The 18,490-nt window shown below is 38.9% G+C and overlaps 1 protein-coding gene across 1 annotated transcript in view; it reads left to right on the forward strand.

Annotated features, from left to right (window-relative positions):
* The window catches only part of PDE11A (phosphodiesterase 11A), a 321,994-nt gene that overhangs the window by 36,116 nt on the left and 267,388 nt on the right, over positions 1-18,490 (forward strand). The window contains exon 2 of the mRNA XM_028510818.2: positions 9,780-9,938. Within this exon, the coding sequence (XP_028366619.1) occupies positions 9,780-9,938 (159 nt within the window). The remainder of the gene's footprint in view (positions 1-9,779; positions 9,939-18,490) is intronic.

The following is an 18,490-nucleotide window of genomic DNA, read 5'->3' on the forward strand; positions in this document are numbered from 1 at the left end:
GTGACATCCTGGTTCCAGTCCTCTTCCCTGTGGATGATGACCGATCTTTTATCACTGGGACTTTCTGTGGTTGAACACACTCTTATGGCTGAAAGATGTGTTCTTATCATTTGCTTCCAAACTTACACCGACTGGTTTAAACAGTGTTGAAAATTTTGTTTTGAGAACCAGTATCAGGTTACTAGGTTTGTTTTCTAGTATTCATCCTTTTGGAAAATCAGAATGTTTTCTAGCATTTTATATGCTATGCTATATAAATTGTTATGATGTTTAGCAATTAAATGTGGAGAGGGTTAGAGTCAGAGAGTTGAAAGATCCACCCATTTCAACCATCAGAACATTGCCTGCCCTGGCTGGTGTGGCTCAGTGGATTAAGTGCCAGCCTGAAAACCGAAAGGTTGCTGGTTCAATTTCCAGTCAGGGTACATGCCTGGGTTGCGGGCCAGGTCCCCAGTTGGGGGTATGTGAGAGGCAACCTATCGCACATCAATGTTTCTCTCCCTCCCTTCTCTAAAAATAATAAATAAAATCTTTAAAAACAAAAGAATGTGCCCAACTATAGTATCTTGGCAAAACTTTTTTGTTTTTTATTCTCTGTGATTTTTCAGCAAATATCAAATTCCTTTGGCATTCTCTGTAGCATTTCAAGTGGTCTTAATTTTTATGGTAAAGGGTTTTGTACCCAGGATGATAATGCTTAAAAAAACCCAAGGCCCTTTACACTTCTGCTATATCCTGCTAAAAGTAGGGATATATCCTGCTAAAAATAGCGGCACACTGTTTTTCCGTATTTATATCATTTAGGAAGATTGACCCACCTCCAATTTGACAGTTGTCATTTTGTAAATCTTGCTTGCCTCTCTTTTCTGGCCATCCAATAGTATAACAACTTCTGTCTTCTGGAGGACAGTTTGAAGCTGTAGCACTGTGCTGGGTGGTAATCCCATCCCTCTGAGGTAACTGCGGGTATGCTAATCTAAACTTCTTTTCCTTCATGTCATTTTCTCATGTCATGATGAGATCACATATAGCATATATAATCATAACTTATAACACTTTTTAAGTGGGGTGTGTTGTATACCATAGCATAACTTCTGTTGAACATTAGGTATTTTTCAATTTTTCATTATCATAATTCCTGGAAATAAAATTATTGTATTGAAGAGTATAAAAATCTTAAAGGGTTTTGCTACTCATTGCCAAATTGGCCTCCATGTATATTACACTAATTTGTATTCTCACCAGCAATATGTAAAAGTAAATTTTTCACAAAACTTCAATAAACTAGGTATCTTTACATATTAAATTTTAATCTTTGCCAAATTTATAGAAAAAACTATACTTGTTGTAATTTGAACAGTTTTCATGTGTGTATAGTCCATCAAAATTTTGCTTTTGTTAATTTCTTGTTCTCATCCATTGCTCATTTTTCCTCATTAATTTGTAAGAATTTAAGACTTTATCAGCCTATGTTTTAAAAACACTTCCAATTTTATCTTACTTAAATAATACAAACACAATTAAAAGTAAGATCAGTTTGGAATTAAAAACTTCTATTACCTCCATCAGTCTTTTTCTTTATGTTTCCTTCCTTTGGCTGTATGGCCTGAAAGACTTTCTCCTTGTACCCATGCCTCGTACTCTACAAAAAACATGTCCACGCCCTTTTTAAAGACCCTGAGCACAGACCATCACTCAATGAACTGACTTAGAATGTGGCCTTTTTCTGAACCAATGATACGAAATTTCCCTTTGTATCATGATAAACAATGTCCAACACCACTCAGGTTGGATGTATTGGACAATAAATTATAATGAGGCTGTAATGCCAGCCAGTCTCAATGCCTTTGAAGAATTGCTTTCTAATACGGTGTAAAATCTCACCAATGATTCATCATTCTTACAATAAATCACTTGTTTCCTTACAAAAAAGACTTGCCCCTTATAAAATTATTTAAATGTTTATTTATATTTTCCATTATTTTATGTTTGACATTTAACTACTTAAATAATAAAAATGTTTTAATATAATTTCAAGTAAAGTAAATGATGACTTTGTTAATTATTTATCATTCATTATTCATTCTTCTACTGAAAACTTTAGACCATTTGCACTCCTGATGTGAATCTATTTCAGTTAGAAACAGAAAAAAAATAAAGAAATGGAATTAATTCCACTTTTATTGGCTGCTTTGGGTAAAGATTTGATGGAAAAGAAGGCCAACATTAGAACTATTGGCTTTTCTGAGTGCAGATTTAGGATTTACTTGGTAACGTGTTGGATATATGCATTCTCGTAATATTAACTGCTATAACTAATATTTAAGCTTTTTTCTAGGATTTCATGTTAAAATCACAAGTGTTCATGGTAACAAACTGCTCCACCACCTACAAGTATTTTGTGAAAGAATTCAGAGACAAGATTTTTGTTTAATGTAGAGCAATGGCATTCTGTGAGTATGTAGTAAGAACAACAGTGATAATTTTGCACTTATTTCCTCAGCAGGTATCAAATTAGGGGGCCCAAAGCACTGACTGTCTATTTACCATATGCCATGTCCTTGTCTTTATGTAATCTAATTTCAAGCCTTCCATCAATTCAGAATAATTAGTTATCCTCCTTTGCATGGAGAAGAACAGAAGAGTACATCTTAAATCATTAAAGACTAATCAAAAATTTTAAAAGCTTAGCCTTCCAAGCGTTTCTGGAGAATAATTGTGTTTATGATAAATCACAGATGTAAGAAGGTGCTTTATGAATTGGAACCAAATGAATGCTACTAATTGATGTACGAATAAAAGCAATTTTCTTTCAAGCTTCTGATAGTTTGGCAATCTATCAGTTCAAGTTTCAGTGGCTTACTCATTTTATATTTTATATTTCCATTAGCTTCTCAACATTGCAACTCTGTAAGGCCTTTGAAAGATGATGTAGATAAAATGTGGGACTGAACTTAGTCTCCAAACCTTCCTTTGCAAGGGTGGGCTGGTGGGGTGCTGGGGGAGGTATGCAGGCCCTGTGCCTTAAGCCTACAGGGAAAATGGATGGACAACATAACAAAATAAAACAAAAGCTAGCAAATAACCTTATGAAAGCTCTAAAGCAATGGTTTACAATCTGTTCCCCCTCAGGCCCTTAGAGGCCTTGGCTTTATTAAGGGATCTCTAATTCAGTGGTTCTTGACACTGACCAGTAGCCAGAAGTCAGATCCCCTAAACAGCCTCTCCTTCTACCAGTTATTTAACTGGTCATGGTGGGGCCAGGTCAGTAGTCCTCTGAAGTTCCAGTGTTAGCAAGGGTTGCCAACCACTGTTCTACTCCTATGAATACCAAATAGTGTCTGTAGATGGAAGAAATACCATAAATACACACATATCTCATATTGCTTTTTCTCTATAACTTTTGGACAGAATAGCTCAGATAAAGATTCATTAAATATTTTATGGAATGAATGGGGGCTCTTTGCATTTACATGTTTCCTCATTCAGATGTTCTAAAAACATAATTACCATTATGGATGTTTTCAAACTTGAAGAATTTGAACATCTCGGCCATAAAAGCAGGGGCCCCCAAACCGCAGTACTGGGCCTGTTGGGAACCAGGCTGAAAGGAAGCTTAATTGAGCTCCACCTCCTTCCCATCCCACCCCCCAAACTGGTCCATGATGCCAAAAATGTTGGGGACCACTGCTATCAAGTACCAAAGGTAGAGTTGAGACTGTGGTTAAAACAATCACTCATATAAGTTAAATCATGCTCAAGACTAGTTCTTGGCTTAATCATGAACCCTGAAAAAGTTTATTATAAAATCCTGGCAGAGAAGCCTAAGTGCAGAGGGGATAGAATAAATCTAATGTGACCCATTCTTACCATGAGTCTGAGACCTGGATAAGGCTTGTGGTGCTCTCTCCTACCTTGATGATCCTTGAGGAGTTTCTCTGAGAAGGTGTAAAGGAGACAGGATGGGATTCCCTTTTGCTTTCAGGCTTTCTACATGCCTCTAAAATATGTCTCTTTGGGGCGGGTGGCATTGTTGAGCACAATGAATACAGCTCATTTCTCAAGGACCTGAAAGCTCAGATTGTAGAAGTTGGTTCTCTCTACAACCTTAGTGGACCCTGCAGGTGGATGGAACCCGTTTTCTGGGTGTGCTCTGCGGCATCACATTCAACTCTGGAACTTACAGAACAGGCTGCGAGTGTGAGACCCTAGGTCAGAACTGTATGTGATTGCTGTTCTTTGTGTAGTGCGCACAGTTCCATTGCTAAGAAGTAAAAATTGCTTTTGGCCTTATGACTTTGTTTTTTTAAATATTAAAAATTACATCTGAGTGTCACATGTAAAAAATAGGTCTGCAGAGAAGAAACTGAGAAGATCCCAGCACTTCTCAAGAACAGTTATATTTAAAATATCTGAGGTAGGAAAATATTATGACATAAAAATGCTAGAAGCTAGAAGAGTCTACCACAATCATAAGAAACTCATTCCAGATTTTAACAACCTTATTAAAGAAGCCCTTACTTTAATTTATTAGAAAGCTCTCCTGTTGTAGATCATTTCTTGTTCTTTTGTCCTAGGGTGATGAATAAAAATTGGACACCATTCTCCCTGTGATATTTCATTATGAACCTGGAGGCATTTGTTAGTTTCCTATTCAAGTTTCCATTTTCAGCAATAAATAAACTCAGTGTTTCTACCTTCTTATTGGACCTGATTCCTCCTTACCTGGCGTTCTTTGCAGCTTTGCTGGTGAGTGTGGTGACCTCCTGAAGACCTCAGGTTAAAAGTTATTGAGCAGAGTCCATCACTCTTATTTAAATAGTCTCTCCTTTCTAGTTCAACTCCTTTTCATAAAATTAAAAAAATGTATATGTATGCTTATACAACATAGCTACAAGAACATATGAATAGATTTACATAGCTCAAACTACTTTGGGGGCAATGCCGCCGTGTAGATGGCCCATAGTCTACTGACCTGCAAAACGTCCATGAGGGAACTGATGTTCCCCAGTCGGGATCTGCCCCTCCCCGTGCTCCTCACTTAGTGACCACTCCACCGCTCACCCAGGTGCCTGTCCCAGATGAATGCAGTCATTTTTGACCTCTCTAACTTTAACAACCTTTCATCAAATTAATCTGCAAGTCCCAATGATTCTACCTCCTAAATATCTATTAACATAGCCCACTGCCCATCACTGCTACCACCACTGGCAGTCATCCCAGGGCGGAGATGGTTTACCTCTCACCCGGATCTCTTGTCTCCAGTCCATTCTTTACATGTAAGCCAGAGTGGATTTTCTAAAATGATGAGTCAGCCGTGTTACTCCCACCCACCTTCTTAAAACCCTCTAGTGACCTGCTCCCGCTATGAGAAATGTATCATTCTAACCCTGGTCACAGGCACCCCTTCACCAGCCTTCAGCTGGTCTTTCCTGTCAGGTCCCTGACTTCCCTTGAGAGCCATTTTCATCTTCTTTTAATTCCTCAAATTTACCAGCTTTCTATGGCCAGTTTTGAATACCATTTCCCCTTCCTGGGACACTGCCCTTTGGGTGTCAGCTTAAACATTTCATGTTCTTCAGGAGACTTTTTTCTGACCTTAAACTAGTTGTGGTCCCGGCTGTATGTTCCACAACCCTTTGTTTTCTCCGCTATTACCGTCATGTGTGGTCATTGGTTGGCTTGCCAAACCTATTTTTTTGCTACCTTTTTGAACTTTTATGTTCTTTTTTAACAACAGACTTATGTGTCTCTTCATCTAATTATTTTCCTAGTTTTCTTCATCTTCTACAATTAATTTATACCTCAATTTTGGGCTCAAGTTTCCTTATTTTTTTTTTAAATTGGAAAACTAATCTATGGATTAATACACATTAGAAAAGTATGCTATTGTGTCAGCTTTCCTGACCTCTCCTTAGGTGGATTATATTAAGTTTTGGGTTAATTTGTGATAATTAACCCATAAGTAGTATAATGGAGACATTGGGCAAACCATGTTTTAAGATGCATTATTTTTAAGACTTCATGCAATAAATCTTCTCAGTTTCTAAATAGGAAGATTAACACTTACCACATATATAAACATAATTGTATTTTTTCCTCAAGTTACAGGTGTATCAGGTGAGTATAAAGAGTTAGAGAGCTGGTGGGAAGGGTTTATAGCATGCCCCTGCAGGCAGGCTGAATTGTTCTGTTGTTCTTGTGTGGCTTTGAATAGCTTGGCAAAGAATACTCCACAGTCCTGGTGGTTGGTGCACTGAGTTGGCCTTGGTGGATTGGGATGCAGGTTATCACAAAGGTCAGAGCAGACAGGCCATGCCTACTCCAGAGTGGATTTTCAAGTCCAGTCTAACATGGTCCACACTACTTATATGCAATCATCAGAATTCACACCACTCTTCTTGTTTCTTCTTTTTTGAAGGCTTTCTATCAGTGAATTTTCTTGATGTCACTCATGGCTAAGCTTTTTATCATGTAGGAAAATTATTCTAATATGAAAATCACTTATGAGCATTCAAAAAGGGACAATGCTCAGTGTTGATTGATTCAATTTGGGCGTGGTGGAGTACAGGCACTGGTTTTTGGAAACCCTCTCAGCTAACTCTGAAGTGCAGCCAGGGTGGAGGACCATGGATTTAGGTCACAGGAGGTACCTTACCTTGCTTAATAAACTGGTTTATCAACATTCTTGACTTTATCTGTAGACTTTCACCTTCATCCCAATCTCCCTATTACAGTACAGGGCACTTCCATCTATACGGTTTCTCATATTAAAACCTGAGATTCATTCTTCTTTCTCTAGTTCCCCCTCCCCAACCAATCACCCATCAGGAAACATTGTAGACTCAACTTCCAATATATCCAGTTGATGCTGCTTACCTCGACTGCCATTCTCTTAGCCCAGACCATCCTCTCACCTTGCCTGGACCACTGAAATGTCCTAACTGGGTTCCCCCGTTCCAACCATGTGTCATCTTCCACAAAGTTCTTAATTTTAAAAAATGGTCCTCAAATTTTTATTAAAATATATTTCAAAGATTTCGATAGGAATAAGCCATTGAACTTTATAAAATTTTAACATGGTAATATACTTGCTTCCCAGTTTTTTTTTAAAGAAGGAAACTTTGTTGTTAAAGTTCAAGCCTCCTCCCCGCCTCTCCCCGATGACATTTCCTCTCTTCATGGAGCACCTACAGATCTGCCCGTGTGAAGCAGTGTACAAGACAGACCAAATCTCTGCTGTCTTACACCTTGTATACTATCTGGGAGAGAACACATAAACTAATAAGATGATTTTAGATAATGCTAAGTGCTGGAATCATGCAATCCTTCTGCTTTTCGATCTTTACTTATTTTTAAATTGCATTTAGGATTAATATAACTCCTTTCCAGGCCTATAAGCTTTGGCACCTGTCCCCTTCTCCCTTTGACTCTTTATGCCCTCACCACATTGACCTTCAAGTTTTTGGAACTTGCTTTTTTCTGCTTCATGCCCTTCACATGCATTGTTTCAGCTTCTTGGAAAGTTCTTTCCACCACTCTTTGGCCAATTCTTACTCATGATTCAAGTCACAGGTTACTTGTCCTGTTTTCTGACAGACTTTCCTTGATCCTCATAAAAACAAGCCCCTCAGATTGCCTCTCTCATAGCACCTTGACCTTTCCCCAGGATCACCACAGCATATGATTATACACTTATGTATCATCTGCCTCACCTATTAGACTGTAAGTTCCAGGAAGACAGGAATGATTCCTCTTTTGCTTTCTGCTATATCTCCTAGCCCACAGCCTGACACATAATGGTTCCTCAGTGAATTAAAAAAAAATGAACTGTACTAATTGGTGTTTTTATGAAAGTTTGTTTGCAGGCTCATTTTGAGCAGGAAATTTGGTTTTGTTTGGGTTTATGATTTCCCTCTTTTCTTCAGGGATCTCCCCTCTCTGGTTAAGAGTATAGGGTGGCCTCCACAGATCCTCAGATAAGAACCAGGCCTTAAGTGGAGTTTAAGGGCTCCTGACCTTGTGATACTTGGGATACCACAGACCTTGTCAGAAGGCCAGCAGTGTTTGGTCTTGGGGCTTGTCCACAGCCAGCCTCCCTAGGTCCTTAGTCTGATAACATTCATAGCTCTAGATGGTGGTGGACAGCTGTGCTTCATTTTTGTTTTCTAAATTTTTTTTAATAAGAGAGTATCCAGGCATTAGGAGAAGCCTCACTTCAATGTGTGGCTTGAAGCAGTGAGCCTGGATTCAGTTTATCACCTTCGCTGGAGCGTTTTTGGGAGCTCTTACTCTTTTGGGAGCCAGTCTTTCCTCAGTGTTTCAGTCTCACTCTCCCCTCTTCCCAACCTTCCTTCCCTCCCATCCTTCCCTCCCTCCCATCCTTCCCTCCCTTTGTCTCTCTTACCATTTGAAAGTAAGTTGAAGGTATAACATTTCATCTCAAAATACTCCAGCATATATGTGCTAAAAATAAGAACATTTTCTTACATAATTGCAATACTGCTATCACAGTCAAGAAGTTTATGTTGATACATTAATATTACCTAACCTAAATTTCATGTTCAACTTTTTCTAATTGTCCCCTCCACAAATTGCATAACAATTTCCAATGAAGGACCACATATTTTATTTAGATTCTAAGTCTGGTAAGTCATCTTAAACCAGCACAGCTCCCATGGCTTTATTTTATTTTATTTTAATTTTTTCATCTCTCATAATACTGACATTTTTTTAAGAATCCAGGCCAGGCTTCTGACTGACCGATCACCTGCATTTTCCTTCATTTTTTTTTTGGTGATGTGTGTCCTTCTTATTTCATCTCGTCAAGAGTTATGTGGCCTCGTTTTGTCTCATTAATGATGATGTTGCTTGTTAAGGTGGTGTCTACCGGATCTCTTCATGATGAAGACATCTTTTCTCTATGAATTTAATAAGAAATCTCTGGGGTGTCACTTTGAGATCCTGTGAAGATCCTGATTAACAACAACTTTTCATCCAATGGTGTTAGCCTGTGTGGATGGTCCTTGTTTGTATTCATTATTATATTGGTAGTTCCAAATATTTTGTATATTTGTATGCAAAAAAATATTGTATATTTTACCATTCCTTCTACATCTTTAAGCTGACATTCTGTATAAAGAAGTTTTTGTCTCCTCCCTCACAACCACACTTTTAAAAAATTATTATTTTAATAGTATTACTATGAGCTTATAGGTTGTTCCCCCCCCCCACCCCCCCAGGATCACTTGGCCAAAAAAAAAACTACTGCTTTTCTGAATATTTTTTTCAGGACTAAATATATATTGATGACGTATTTTCACATGATACTTCATAGCCAGTTGTCTCTATGAAATAATATATTTTAAGTAATAGTATAGCGTGCAATTCCTTTTAAAAACGTTTACCCCTTCCCTAATTTTGATATATTGTTGTCGTCAGGGTTAAAGTTTCTCGCTTGCCTAATATTATGGTGGTGATTTATTTTCATTTATATTTCTTTGATGAATTCAACATGAAATCCAACCTGTTACTGTTAAAAACTTGTGGGTGGAAGTTGTCCTTAATCAGGCACCACATACAGAGATTCAGGGCTTAGCAAAGTAAGATTACAGTTGTTTGTGTAGAGAAAGAAGGGCAGGTTATCTTACTACAGGAGCTTTGCTAACTGTGCTGTGCACCCTCGCAAGGGTAAACCCACTTTCACCCGCCCCTCTACACTTCTCCCTCCTTCCCTCTGACACTGCACATGCAGTTAATGTACACTCTCTCTTCTTTAGGATCGAAGATTCAATGATGAGATTGACAAGCTAACTGGATACAAGACAAAATCACTGCTGTGCATGCCTATCCGGAGCAGTGACGGGGAGATTATCGGCGTGGCCCAAGCGATAAATAAGATTCCTGAAGGTGCTCCGTTTACCGAAGATGATGAAAAAGTAAGGTTTTGTGCCTTTTGTGACTTGACTTGCACTTTCCTTCTGATCACTGATTGCTATTCTCCCTGAAAAGGACAGGAATTATGTGAATAGCTGTTGGATTAGCCCATTCACGAACCAAGGAGCTTTTTCTCATGTTATACAAAATGTAATGGGAGCTTTTTTTATATTTTATAGAATGTGACATACTTGAAAATAATTACTGAATCTTTTTCTTAGCTTGCTTTTCATTACAAGCCTCAGTAGCATTCTTATTGTTCCCAGGTGTTTGTCTTCCTTATGAGTAAGCTTTTTAAACAAGGATCACACCACCGCCACATACGGCCCAAGAGAAAGTAGGGGAGATAGGAAGATTACTGTGTTTCAGAGACTCAGCACTTTCTCTTGTATTTTATAATTATTGCAAAGAATTTTTTCAGTTCTTATATAAAGATCTCAATAAAATGAATGTTATTCTGTTGTTATTCTAAATTGCTAATACATTTTTTTTAATCCCTGAAGGGCAGTTCACCTTGGTAGAAGTGGTGTACTTTTTGCTCGGAAATTTTAAAGTCTTTCACAAGTAGTTTATTCACCATCTCTTATTAAAAGATAGGCTTTTCAAAGAACTGAAGTTCTGGCTTTGAAGCTCTTACATTGGTAGTAGATAGAATCTGGTAAAATATTGATACAATTTGTTTAAGTTTGATGATTGCCATACTCCTATCTGATTAAAAAAGAGACTTTGTTGAGGTCATTTCTATATCTGAATTTGAACAACCCAAACCCGGGAGAAGGTGTATTGACCCTGAGAGCACGACAGGACCTCAGACAGTTTCTTACCAATTCGACAAACAGCAGCAGTGTGCAGGGCTCGTGTGTTGATGTCCCCGGAAGCACAAACAGAAATTTCAGACACGTGAGGCCATCCCGGAGCCGCACAGGGCAGAGGGCGAGGCCAGCAATAGGATGTGCTAGGATGTGCTGTGGTTGCCTAAGAAAGTCTCAACTGAAGAATCTGAAGGGCCTTCTTAGAAGCGGTGGCATTTGATCTGAATGCTGAAGAAAACATAGGCCTTCATGAAACAGAGGCAGGTGAGAAGGTGAGGAGTTTAGAAACTTACAAAAGGTAGGTCACTATGCAAATGTATCTGATGTACAGATAAAACAAAAATTTGACTTCGTGCATTTGTACTGAAGATGACAGATTCCTATAGTAATGTGCTTCTTATAAGGATTTAGATAGAAAGATGGGGGTTGTGTGCCTTCCCGAACACAACAGCTACCAGCCCAGGACATCCATCTCCCAAGCATTTAGTTTATATGCAGCAGTAGTCCTGCCTTCACTCCGCCTCTTATATTTAATAGGATCCCATTATATATTTAATTCTCATTTCTGATTTCACTTGTGTTAGATTTGTTTTCTGGAGCTAGGTCTTCATGCGCTTTGAACGGTTTGCACAGGGCTTTGTGCTTGTCTTGAACGGTGTCAGAGTTCAGCTCTATGGAGAGCAAGGGCTGGGCCCGAGTTCCTGCTTGGTGACGGACAAGCAGCCTGCTTGGGGTGAGCCACTTACTCTCCGACTCTTGGTTTCCTCATCTGTTAATTATACTATTCATCTTTCTACAGCATGAGAGTTAAGTAAGGTTGTAAATAATAAATACTTTGAAAACTATCAGAAAGTAGGCAAATGTAAAATATAACTTTCTATTTTTAAACTTCATTTCCCCAGAGTTTTAAAATGTTCTATTTTCATTATTTATCTCCAGGCAAATTATTTCTTAGATTCAATTGCATTTGAGTATTTCCTTGCACTGCATGTTGTATTTTTCTCCTCTGCAATGATCCCATATTCTCACAGTAGTATTTTATTTTTCAGCCTTTCCAATTGCCTTCCTGATTTAAAAACCCCACTCTAGTCTCACTTCTTAGAAGAAGCCTTACCAGTCAGGGCAGTTAGGTTGTGTTCCCGCAGGTCATGCAGGTGACACTGGATGGACAGCATCTTATCTCGAATTCTGTATCTGCTTATCATTTTTCTCTGCAAGGATTCTGTATGTTGTAAACCAAACAGGAGTGGTGAGGGAGAAAAGCACAATCTAGAAAACACTAGTGGGAAAGAACAGGATCTAGATACTTCTTCCAAGAGAAGGCATTGAGGCATAATGACTGCACACAGGCCACGTAGTGTGTCTACGTGGTTTGAAATGCCATCTCTGCTATAGCCTGTGCAACCTTGGGCAAGTTATTTAGCTTCTCTGTGCTCCAGCTTCTTCATCTTAGAGGAGCTATTGTAGCAATAATACTCATCTCATAGGCTATAGGGAGATTAAATGAAAGCAGGGGAAGGACTTGGAAGGGCACCCAGCACATAGTAAATCCTCATAAAAGATGAGCCTTTCCTGACAGCACAGGTGAGATACAGTCAGGTCCAAGTTAAAAAAAACTTACTTCTATATGACTTAATTAAGCATAATCTATATGGCATTTCCACTGTTGGAATTCCAACAATGAAATGAGGAGATATACTTCCTTATAATTCACAGTTCTCATGTACAATTGTTAATGCATGTACTGTTTTGCTTGATAGTACAAGATTATGCTTCTACCACTGTGTATTCTATTTTTAGTGTGAAGTTATTTCCTACATCTATATCTACATGTGAATGCAGTCTGCCATTTTTAGGGATTATAACGTTTTCTTCTTTTTCTTTTCCTACATACCCTAGTTTGCTTAGTCACTGTCCTATGACTGAAAATTTGGGTTGTTTCCAGTTTTTCACGAATACAAATAGCCCCTGAATGAACATCTGTGACAAATTACCTTTTCCTCTTCTGTTATTTACTTGGGGGATATTCCAAAGACTGAAATTACTGAGTCAAAGGGCAAGAAAAGTTTTATAGCTCTCATTGTGAGCTATCGAATAGCTTTCAGAAACATCGAACCCATTTCCAGTGGCAATAGTGTACATATACCTCTTTTTGCAGAGTGCTGCCAACTGCATTCAGTTCGAGTTTTAAAACTCAAATTACTTTTCCTTGTCAGACAGACAGGCTTTGGACAACCTCCCCCCACATTCACAGTATGAACTCTGCAACACAAGTTTCAGAGCTATCTACAAGTTAGACAGGGAGGGGAAATGGAAGGCTGGTTCTTAGAGCTAGGGAAGGGGCTCCAGAGCGGTCACCTTCAAAGCAGGTTCCAGCAAGTTGTTCAATCCCCGTTACCTCAGAACTTCCAGAATAGGGTTGTTGTGAGGAGTGAAATAGATAATAGATGTAAAGTGCGTAGGGTAGCACTAATTATCAGTAAATGAGTTTCATGAAATCTCACCATCTATTTCAAAGTCGAACTTTCATTTTAATGACATTAAAATCATTATGCTCTTTAAAATTCTTGCATAATTAGCTATAATTTAATCACCGATGGTTAGAGTTTTGAGTGAAATGTATTCTACCATATGTACATATTAATAATTTAAGTTACATACTGACAAATTATGAGTTTGGTAATTCAAGTTGGAAGTGCATACAAAGACAGATTATAGAGAAGAGATGATTAGAATTTTCTGGTTCACTTCATGGGTATCCAGCAAACACTTCTGTTTTTCAGTGATATGCACAAGCTGGCTGATTCAGGTGGTACGACATCCCATTAATTTATTGCGTTAGTATTCCTGGGTGAGTAAAGAGAGGTTTTCTTTTGCAGAATAAAATAATGAGAGATGGGAGCAAACATTTGTTATCAAGATGTATGGGCACCCCAGATGAAACCTGTTATCTGGAAATGAGCACAGGCTCTTATCCACCCTTACCCAGTGGCCTGTACCCTGTGAGAAACTATGCCCAGGCATAGTTTCTTATGGAGGTGTTGCATGAAGAACATGTGTATTGCAGTTGCTTTCCAACAGCCGACATATAAGTAGTTGTGGCTTAAAGTTGTTCTTTGGCTGATCTCCATAAGGTTTCTTTAGCCTGTGGTCACCTCTCTCCAGCTCATTATTTAGAGTGTTCAGCTAGCCTGCTGCTCTCTTTGGTGCCAACGTGTTCAGACACCCTGCAGAGCTGGGATGCAGCCAGCTGAGCTTGGCTGCCTCAGGAATGGCCACATTCCAGGAGCTTGTTGTGGGTGGCATTGCCCTCCCTGCCAATTGGTGTTGAGGATGGTGCATGGATGATGCCAATGAATCTCACAGACGGTAGAGTTTTGTTATTTGCAACAGGACTGAGACTCACAGGCAGAGAATAGGGAAGATTTTACAAGTTCTTGGCTGTACATTTTTTAAGCTGTTCTCGACTGTGCACAGGCTAATGGTTAGGGTCCTGGTGAGGTGTCAAAGCTACAAAAGGTATTACAGCTCATTTTATTGAGGAGGAAGGATGTTGGATGCACCACACTGCGGCGAGTTATAAATTGGTGGTCCCCGAAGACTGAATGCAGCTCACAGATGTGTGACTTGCATGGAATTTGACGGACATAATATTGATTTTCTTTTTGAAAGCCTTTAGACGTGGCTGCAACCTGTAGTTCTGCCATAACAGCCAATGCTCAACTAGTCCAGTTAATATCAAGTCATCACAATGGGAGCAAAGACAGACAGGTTTCTTCTAGCATCTTATGACGAGTTAGTTTCTACACAAAGGTGCTTCTCAGAAAGTCATGAAAAAACTTAGTATATACATAGTTAGTGAGATTAACAACCCTGTAAGGCAAGTTTATATGTTTTTCTATTAATATTCCATTGTCTTTTGGATATTCAAATGCGAAAGGAGAAATGAATTAACTAATTATAAGAAGAGGCCTTTGTGCTCTTATCTCATTTTCTCCCTTTTCTGCCTATATTCCAATTAACTTAGATTTTTAAACCTGTTGTCATAAAATTATAATTAATAGTCAGTTTAGCAAAACATTTTTAAAAGTCTTGACAGATAGCTTATTATTAAAAGTTATCCTTGACCAATAAGATTTCAGTCCTGGAAAAGTGTGGATTGAATCTGGTAACACAATTGCAACACTTTACCTGCCTTTAAACTGTCTAGTCCTTGCACGCTTTCCCTTTAACAGCTGTTACCCAGGTCCCATATAATCATGTGAAACTGCAAGAGCTTCAGAGACCCATCTGTTCGTGTACTCTGAGCTCACTGGACTCTCTGACCGAGAGATTCAGTACCAAGCAAGATTTACAAGAAGACTCCTACCAACAGTGTACTTGTCAGAAGTCAGGATAAACTTCAGGGAATTTTTCTGCTGGACGAATATTGTTGTAGACGTCTAGCTCTGTTCCCTCCCCCTTCCTTAGGCAGTCTAACTTTGGGGTAAGAAGGCAAGTCTGCTTGCCAGGACCCAGCTTAGGAGTTACCAGTCAACAAAACCTGGTCACCCTGCCCCGGACTTGGTCTTGTGCTTCCTACTCCCACACTTTTACTTATGTTCCTAGCTAATTGCCCAAAATCCTCCTCTTCTTCACCCGCTTTCCAGGCTTCAGTCAAATTCGTCATCTCAGACTTCAGTAGGCACTATTCCAAAAGCGATTATTGTTTGTCCTTAGTAGTAATTCTTTATATGTTATAGTTGAACATTTTTTCAGATGTCCCCAGGGATTGCAGCTGGATTTTGACTAACCATGACCAAATACTCAGGAAGTGAAAAAAAAAATCAATAATTAAACAATTGACAAAATGAACAGCAATATCTACATTTGTATTTCAGATGCAAATATGTGGTTTGCCTGCAGATTTACAAACCTCTTGCAAAAATTCTGATGTCCTTAGGTGGCTTATATGCTGGTATTTATAATTTCCTGCTTCCTTAGCTTCTCTTTTTATGTTTCTAAGAGTTATCAAGGAAATGATAAGTGCTTAGATATAGCACCCTTCTTTCTATTTCTTTTCATTTACTTTGCAGAACATTGTCAGATAGTTTTCATTTATCACGGACATGAAATAGCAGGACCATGAACTAAATGAACGACATTATGTACAGGACAGTAACTGCAGGATGATTGATCCAAACATCATTTTTAATGACCGAATAGTGTTTCTTTATGTGGAAGAACCATTCATTCATTCATCGACTGCTTGTTGAGTTTCTACTTGTAGACACTACGTGTTTGAGGCACTGTTCCAAGTACTGAGGTTAAACTGATGAATAAGACAGACAAAAATCCCTGCCTTCTCAGTTTACATTCTTGTGGTGAAGACAGTGAATGAAGTAAACACATAAGTAATTAACATAACTTCAACAAATGATTAGATATATAATTTAAACAATTTAGATAATTCAACAATTTCTTTCTGTAGATTTTATTTATGTGATTGTGTTACCATCAGTGTTTAGCGATGTATCACTAAAAGAAGGGAGTAGAGGGAACTAGACATTGAGCTTAATAAACTGGGGAGCATAAGCCTGTTTGCTGAGCCACGGAGATGTAGCTGCACACCTCAGGGGACCACGACATTTCTCCACCAAGGGAATTAACACTTCTCCCTCCCCGCTCCAGTACCAGATTGTTGGGGGGACAGGGAGAGGTGCTGGACCCTAGAAACCTATCAGTCTAACTAGGGGGTGTGTCTCCAAGCAAAGTTTGCAAAAATTTGGGAAGTTGATTAGTCATTTTGAAAATGCCCTTGGTTATATAACCTCAGGGGAATGAAGAAGCTCCCCCTACCCCACCCCTCTCTCTTTTGCTCATGACCTGCACTCGCCCCACGCACTCATGCATCCTCTCTCCACAGTCACGTGGCTTTAGCAGCTCTGTGGCCCATGGCTGTGTAGACTCCATGTGAAGCTGCGTGTAGGACCCGGAATACCTCAGCACAGCAACAGTTGCAGCCAGGAATACATGCTGAGCTAGCCAGATGCTGGACTGGACTGGACTTTAATGCGGAGCAGAAGCTCTTGGCAGTGGCCTTTATCCTGGCCCTACTAAAGACAAGATTGGACTAATTCTATGGCAGGGCAGATAGAGATGGGATAGTGGGAAGTCAGGAGGGGAAACTCCTTAATTTTATAACATTGGTAAAGTTTACCATGGCTCTGGCTGGTGTGGCTCAGTGGATTGAGTGCTGGCCTGAGAACCAGAGTGTTGCTGGTTCGATTCCCAGTCAGGGCACATGCCTGGGTTGCAGACCAGGTCCCCAGTCAGGGGTGTGAGAGAGGCAACCACACATTGATATTTCTGCCCCTGTCTAAAAATAAATAAATAAAATCTTTTTAAAAATTAAAAAAAAGTTTACCATGGAATCCCGTGCTCCTGTGCAGGTCTCAGGAAATTCTTTTCCTGGTGACACCACAAGAACTTATTTTCCACTGGTAACAATTAATAACAATTGTGCTTAATTAAGTCTAGGTACTTTCAAAAGGGCAAACAGTAGAATAGGATCTTTCAATAGGGAGCAAGATTTGATCCAAAGCTCTCTCTCAGAAAATTATGATAAATGTACGAATTCTTCAGCTGAATCTTCTTGTTCTTCTAAACTTCAGGACTCAAAGTTTATGTCCCTTTAGGCTGTTTTAAGCACTAAACTTGAAGAACAAAAAAGTGTTGTCTTTTTATTATACTCACTTCAAATACCTTTGTTCTGTGTCATCTCATGAGCATCGAGCCGTAATCACAATATGAACTCACTATCACCTGAACAGGGAGGCTAAGACCTCCAGGCTGTGCGTGTACAGTGCTGGTCAGACAGGAATCCGGGGTTTCTGGGAAGAAAAGACCATGCACTGAGAGGGGTTTGGTGCATTCTGACATTCAGGGACCAATACATCCACAGCCTTTAGTTGCTGGCATTACATGAAGTAAACTTTTAGTCAAGCCACTTCTAAAAATGCAAAAATGACCAAAAAACCCATCTTATAAACTCTCTTCCTGATTTATACAGATTGAACAAGGAAGAATGATCTGCAATCACAGATTTCAAATAAATAAACACTTGTTGGCAGAAAGAATTACTATTGAAGAACTAGAACAGGGTGTTGTAGATTCTTATTTACTGGAAATTTCAAATTATGACTAAGAGCTGTCTTTGAATAACTAGTTTAGTGCTGCTTCTTTTTACCTTAGAATGCTGAAATACTTGAATTGGAATTTTGAAAACTTAAATCAAATTATTTTTGATTGAAAGTGAAATTTAGTAGAATTCCGACTATATTTGGCTATCTTTGAGTTGGGAATTTCTGTCTTTCTTGCTTTTCTTTCCTTTTATGATGAAATTATTTTCTAATTATAAAAGTAGTACAAGCTGCCATGACTGGTGTGGCTCAGTGGACTGAGTGGCAGCCTATGAACCAAAGGGTTGCTATTTGATTCCCAGTCAGGGCACATGCCTGGGTTGCAGGCCAGGTCTCCAGTAGTGGGTGTGTGAGAGACAACCACACATGGAGAGATGTTTCTCTCCCTCTCTTTCTCCCTTCCTCTCTCTCTAAAAACAAACAAACAAACAAACAAAGTCTTTAAAATAAAAAAGTAATACAAGCTTATTATAGAAAATTTGTGAAGCAGCAAAAAAAGGAAAAGCTAAAATCAACCACAACACTTTCAAAGATAATACTATTAATATTTTTGACATATTT

Source organism: Phyllostomus discolor, chromosome 4 (genome assembly GCF_004126475.2).
Source record: "Phyllostomus discolor isolate MPI-MPIP mPhyDis1 chromosome 4, mPhyDis1.pri.v3, whole genome shotgun sequence".
Taxonomy (NCBI): Eukaryota; Metazoa; Chordata; class Mammalia; order Chiroptera; family Phyllostomidae; genus Phyllostomus; species Phyllostomus discolor.